The 6,486-nt window shown below is 45.5% G+C and overlaps 1 protein-coding gene across 2 annotated transcripts; it reads right to left on the reverse strand.

The window, feature by feature from the left end:
* Positions 1-217: 217 nt before the first annotated feature.
* sypl1 (synaptophysin-like 1) lies at positions 218-6,392 on the reverse strand. 2 transcript variants are annotated; one of them, XM_079755775.1, is made up of 5 exons: positions 6,180-6,392; positions 2,732-2,850; positions 2,304-2,373; positions 1,031-1,222; positions 218-401 (listed from the first exon to the last, which is right to left on the reverse strand). In XM_079755775.1, the coding sequence occupies exons 1-5, from the start codon at positions 6,249-6,251 to the stop codon at positions 270-272; spliced, it is 585 nt and encodes a 194-aa protein (XP_079611901.1). In that variant the 5' UTR covers positions 6,252-6,392; the 3' UTR covers positions 218-269. The 2 variants fall into 2 exon arrangements, with proteins under 2 accessions (XP_079611901.1, XP_079611900.1); XM_079755774.1 differs by having other exon boundaries at positions 2,169-2,373.
* Positions 6,393-6,486: the final 94 nt, after the last annotated feature.

Below are 6,486 nucleotides of genomic sequence, written 5' to 3' on the forward strand. Positions count from 1 at the left end.
ATCATTTTATTTATTTTTTTAGTAACTCTGCCAGTATTAACTCTTCATCTTCAAAAGGCACTGTGTGTGTGTGTGTGTGTGTGTGTGTGTGTGTGCGTGTTCTGTGTTTATATTTGTGATTACGGCTTTTGTGGGCAACTGCGTTCAGTCACCTGTGTGTGAGTTTATATATGTTTATCTAAAGCATGTATGTGTGTGTGTGTGTGTGTGTGTGTGTGTGTGTGTGTGTGTGTGTGTGTGTGTGTGTGTGTGTGTGTGTGTGTGTGTGTTCATATGGCTGCAGGGACCTGGGTCCTTTGGGGGGCTGCCTGGCCGCTGTTTTTCTGTGCGTGCCAGCGCGTCTCTTTGTACACGAACCAGGCGTTGCCCGCCCACACACACAGGTTCAGGAAGCCAAACACCTGGGGAGGAGAAACACACAGAGAAAATATATGAGATACGCACTATTGCAGTATCGTAAGTTACATTATCCTATTTCATCGTCCTGCCCAATTTGACGGACCTACGTTTACCTAGTAGATGTAAAAACCACGACCACTAGTTTTACGTCCTTGCACTTAATGTACGCCCCATTGAATGTTGTATTTATTTGCCTTACAAATAGTACTCAGCATTGTGTACAACCTTATCCTAGCTATCTTTCTTGTCTACGGGGAATGGGTTAACCCAGGGATTGTTAGTGCTTGGCACTTGGTTCTATGAACATCCTTCCTGTACCGACAGCGATGTATTGGGGTTTCTCTTTCTTCTGACAAATGCAATTACTGTATGTCGCTTTGGATAAAAGTGTCTGCTAAATGTCCTTAATGTAAAAGCAAATGTTAAGTGTGTAAATAGTCAGTTATTATGCACAATGGGAGACCTTTCAAAATATAGTGACGTAAAACGTGCAAGACATGCTTACACAAAAACAAACCATCCGACTCTCTTTGTGACACAAACACAAAAGAAAGAAAAAAAATGTAACTTCCTTCTAATTGACACAAAAACCAAGCGACCCTGTTCTCCTTATCTTTAAACGTTTTCTCACCACGGAGACGTTGAGGGACCGCAGGCTGGCGAACTCCGTGACCCGGCAGGTGACGTCGCCCTGCGCACAGACGGCCAGCGTGGCGGCGATGCCCGCATCCCCGGTGGCGTCCTTCACGGTCTGCAGCCCCCTGGCCCACGCCGACGAGCTCACCAGCCAGAGGAAGGCCAGCGCCGCCGTCAGCAGGAAGTCCTGAAGGAAGAGCGAGAGTCAGGACGGAGAGCGCTAGCATTAGTATTAGCATGAGCCAGAGGGCTAGCGTTAGCATTACGGAGAGTGTTAGAGTTAGCGTTAGCATAAGCATGACGGAGAGCGTTAGAATTAGCGTTGGCATTAGCATGACAGAGAGCGTTAGCATTAGTCTTAGCATGACGGAGAGCGTTTGAATAAGCATTAGCATGACGGAGAGCTTTAGCATTAGCCTTAGCATGAAGGAGAGCGTTATCATTGGCCTTTGCTTGATGGAAAGCGTTAGCCTGAGCATGAAGGAGAGCGTTGGCCTTAGCATTAGCATGAAGGACAGCATTAGCATTAGCCTTAGCATGAAGGAGAGCGTTAACATTAGCATGACTGAGAGCGTAAGCATTAGCATTAGCATGAAGGAGAGTGTTAGCATAAGCACAACAGACGCTAGCATCCAATAAAATGGAGTGGTTTTAGCGCCATGTCATTAAAGGTAAAGTATGCAACGTGTTTTTGTTTGAGATGTGCACCGAAACACGTTCATGTCGTCACGTAGACGGTCCCTTTGAGGCTGCAGGGATCTAGGTTAATTGCACTGATTCGGCAGTAGCATAGAGAAATTGCGTTTTATGCTTTTTTTTATTTTTGGAAGCCTCGCTTTTTAAGGTGGGGCATCTTGCACAGTGTCCCTTTAATGCCCTGGTTAGGGTAAGAATAAGGCTGTTGATTGGCTTGTTTATATCCCCTAGATGTGGCATCACAAATGGCGTCGATTCAAGTTTGCTCCAGTGCAGTGATTCCAGTCAAAAATTCTCAACGAATTGTAAAACCTTCATTCATTTAGCAGATTTATTAGACGGATTTAAGGGGGGCTGTCAACACATTCCTCTGCTCAGAACAAGGCTCTATCTACCAATCCGTTATAAAACGTAATCAAGTATTCATAACCACTCACGATGATGGGCCCGAAATCGGAGCCCTTGTACACGTGCATGTAGCCCAGATACACCAGCAGCGCCACCATGGAGTACAGGAAGCAGACCACGCCCACGCCCACAAAGAACTCAGCCGAGGAGGCAGAGTCACCCACCAGGTGGGTGGGGCCAGCCGTGTGGTTGCAGAAAGTCATGTTGGCCTCGACCAGTGGAACCTGGCTTAACCTGGAACCGCAACACACACACACGCACGCACGCACGCACGGACGCACGCACACACACGCGCACACACACAAACTCACTTAAGTTTCAATTCTCATTTATTTATAATAGTGGCAGAAGTGTAAAGAATAAAAGTAAAGTAGTGCATTTGCATTTAAACTGATTTCGATTAAAGTTTCTGCTCAATAAATACATGACAAGGTAAAAACTCTCAATAGGGTAGCATAATTACACAACGCACTACATAACTTTATTCTATTGACCATTCGAACGCAATGCAAAGCAAGGCAGTGGTCCTGGGGGTCCATTTTGTTTGTTTAAATACAGGTGTTAGCGGTTAAATGAGCGGTCAGGCGCACACCTGAAGGGGTAGCTGAAGGCAGCGGAGAGCGTCTCGTTCGTCCCATTTCCACAGAAGAGAGAGATGACGTTTGTTCCGGAATAACCGCCACAGCTTCCAAACGCAAAGATGGCCGTCAACTGTCAGAGAGGGTCAGAGAAGAGAAGAGAAGAGAGAGAGAGAGAGAGAGAGAGAGAGAGAGAGAGAGAGAGAGAGAGAGAGAGAGAGAGAGAGAGAGAGAGAGAGAGAGAGAGAGAGAAAGAGAGAGAGAGAGAGACACACACACACACAAAGATGGTGAGACTCAGAGAAAGCGAACAAGCGTACAGAAGAGGAGAAGAACAAGGAAGGAGTTAGGACAGAAATAAGGAGAGAAGTGAACCTTGAGAACCAAACATAGCACGGCCTTTCCAGAGGACAGATCTCGCCGGTTGTTTGTGTATACTTCTTTCTGTTATTAATTCCAACTGGATCAAACGGGCGACCAACTCAGCATTTAGTATCACGTAACACTAACAACGTCAAACGTTGTGGCCGACAGCTACTGAGTAGCTATAATTCTGTATAAGGGTGTAGGGTCATGGTGGTAATACATTAGACAAGGCATAGCAGTCCTCACAGCGGACATTCCTAGCGCTTTACTTTGGCGGTCACATGATAACACGTTTAAAAGACAAATGTTAAAAGCCAATAAGAGAACAATATTATTAAGGGAAGATAAAAGTACCAGAAGGGAAGAAAATACCTATATTTTGTACGTTCAAACATTATGATTGAACTGCAGAGCATCACTTTTGCCAAGTGTGAGTTGTGGTCATGCACGTATATCTCTGCTGTGTGTGTGTGTGTGTGTGTGTGTGTGTGTGTGTGTGTGTGTGTGTGTGTGTGTGTGTGTGTGTGTGTGTGTGTGTGTGTGTGTGTGTGCCATGTCCCATTAGTGCTATTCCTAAGTGGCCCAGCATGCCAAGCAGTCATGCTCCAGGGCTTATGTCACTCACACACACACACACACACACACACACACACACACACACACACACACACACACACACACACAAACATCAAAACCAAGGCACACAAACCAAACATCAAAACCAACACAAACGCACCAAAACCATCACGCAAACACACACTCATCAAAACCAACACATACAGACACGCACACATTACATGTGACCAGCCCAAGGCCAGAACTAAAAAAGGTTGGATTTCAAAATATACACCCTATTTATGACCCTATACTACAAACACCTAGCACATGCAAAGTGTAAAGACTATCACTGTTGTTTTGGGTATATTGTGTAATTAAGGTCTATTAGAGTCAACATTACACATTTTGCAGAGCAAGATCATTTACACAGCAGATAGCAAATCATTACACATCAGCAAATCAGATCACATTTACATCATCCTGTTTTTTTCAAATACCGGCACATAGTCTGACGTTGCACAAAAAGCCCATTTCTTGCCCATGAGTCCGCTCCCACAATGCAGCAGAGCACAAGACCGGAGCTCAGATTATAAAAATACAAATCTGAACGATTCAGCTTCACCTCCCCCTCACGGACACACACACACCTATGTTTAGTCAGCATAAACACCCCACTTCTGCAACCACGACGCCACACACACACATCCACACACACGCACCCTGCAGGCCTTATCCAGATGCTCATCCAGATGCTGTTGTCGCCGTCACTTCCTGTTTTCTTTGACTTTTTCGACTAATGGAAACCACTTTTGAACTGTACTGCCAACACACTCTCCTGACTCAGAAGGGACCCCCTTATGGGGACGTGTGGGGTCCCCATTACATTTATGGGGGTTTGCCGGATGAGGGCAGTAAAGGGCTTGGGTTCACAAAAACTGGGTTTTTGAGTCTGTGTATGCGTGTGTGTGTGTGTGTGTGTGTTTGTGTGTGTGTGTGTGTGTGTTATTCTGTTTGTGTTTGTGTGTGTGTGTGTGTTATTCTCTGTGTGTGTCTGTGTGTGTGTGTGTGTGTGTGTCTACGGGTGTGTGTGGGCCGACGCATGGGGACTGGAACAGGTAAGCTAAACCTAAACTGCAAGCTAATAGCATTTATCCATTGGGGGATTGGGATTGACCAAACAATAGTTGGTTCAAAAGACAATGTAAACCTAAGTACCAAGTAAAGCACCACTAGTTTTATCGATAATCATCATCGTTTTTTTCTTGCCCTCTGGGGGGCTAGGGTCAGGGGGTTGTCATAAATATATGGCCTGTAAGCCCTTTGAGACTGTACCTGCGATTAAGGGCCATGCAAATTAAACTGAATTGAATTTAAATCGATGAAACAGCCTTGGTTCATGTATAAACGGCGCTGATTTAATTACCTAGACCTGTCTTGGAAAAGAGAAAGCTAACTGGATAACAGTTGAAAGTCTGCACCTTAACAGAGGTTGTCCAACCGGGTCCAGCAGTGTTTGGGGACAAAGGCTTCACACAGTTAGCTCCTTCAAGGTCCCTCCGTTCAAACACAAAGGCTCAGTCAGCTGTAAGACACAACCTATTTGCGATACACAACGCTGACATACACATTGTGTGTGTGTGTGTGTGTGTGTGTGTGTGTGTGTGTGTGTGTGTGTGTGTGTGTGTGTGTGTGTGTGTGTGTGTGTGTGTGTGTGTGTGTGTCCTTGTATTAATGCTTGACCGCTCTTGGCCAGTGGTTACAATAATGTGACGGTAAAACTCCATGAGAAAACATCAGTTTCTGCACAGTCGGCCCTACACACACATGGAAATGTTATCTATAGTCGGATGACTGTGGTGGGACACGAACGTCTCTCCCTCTTTTTCTCTCTCTGAGGTCACTCCCGTGAATTAGGGAGCCCAGTGGAAGAACAGATGTACGACAGCTGTATCGGGGCCACACTGGGCCACTTAAAGCAGAGCGTTAGCCTGCCCTGGCCTCATTTCTCCACACAAACCACCGGAAATCCCATTTGAAACGCTTACCCACGGAATCAGTCCAACCTACCGCAATAATGCTGATCTAAACTGCATGGGCCAAGGAAACTTAAATTAGGCCTAACTTTTTTTTTTCTTTTGTATTTCTTAGTTCAAGTTCAAAATGCTCCCAATGTGCCAAAGGTTAATTATTGCTGTGCAGTGCATTAATCGACAACTGCCTGGCGTTTAGGTCATAAATCACTTCCCATTAATTAATCATTTTTGTACAAACAGACAGCAAGACAGCAGCACAGATACGTTGGACAGATAAGTTAGATAAATACCTAGGGGACTTCCCCTAAACTTCACTTCTTGAAAACTCATGAAAATTGAATATTATCACAGTTGGAATGGCAAGTCTGCAACTCCCTTTTCAATATCTGAAAAACTATTTTATTTTATGTATTAAACATAATAAAACCTCGGACCAGACCCCTCCCATCCTCATGCGCACCAGAACGGAGAACACACTGGTCTCCAGAAGATCTGAAGGACTCACCCACTCCACCAGTTTGACGAAGCCCAGCGGCTCTTTGAGCGGGGACAGATTCAGCCGAAATCCAGTCATCATAGTCCTGGGGGGAGGAAATCGAACCTGCGCACTTTTTCTATGCTCGGATTCTAAAGGTAGCGGAAGAATGAAGCGCCCTGACAGTAATGACGTGGTGGCTGGGTAGAGTTCAGACGCTGCCACGCAAATCGCGGAGGCGGTGCTGCTGACTGCACAGAGAAAAGTTTTACCCCCAATGGGAAAAAAAAGCATCCCCTTCAAAATAAGAGTAGTAACGGAGCTTAGGTGAGGAGAT

The sequence above is a fragment of the Pollachius pollachius genome, assembly GCF_949987615.1.
Source record: "Pollachius pollachius genome assembly, chromosome: 18".
Classification (NCBI taxonomy): domain Eukaryota; kingdom Metazoa; phylum Chordata; class Actinopteri; order Gadiformes; family Gadidae; genus Pollachius; species Pollachius pollachius.

What these genes read in the sequence shown, in the direction of transcription:
- sypl1 (XM_079755774.1), bottom strand. Translation starts at nt 6,251, where the DNA reads ATGATGACTGGATTTCGGCTGAATCTGTCCCCGCTCAAAGAGCCGCTG. An exon ending in CCGATTTCGGGCCCATCATC is followed by an intron (nt 1,223 to 2,168) that starts GTGAGTGGTTAT and finishes CTCTTCCTTCAG; the next exon opens with GACTTCCTGCTGACGGCGGC. An exon ending in GGTCCCTCAACGTCTCCGTG is followed by an intron (nt 402 to 1,030) that starts GTGAGAAAACGT and finishes TCTCCTCCCCAG; the next exon opens with GTGTTTGGCTTCCTGAACCT.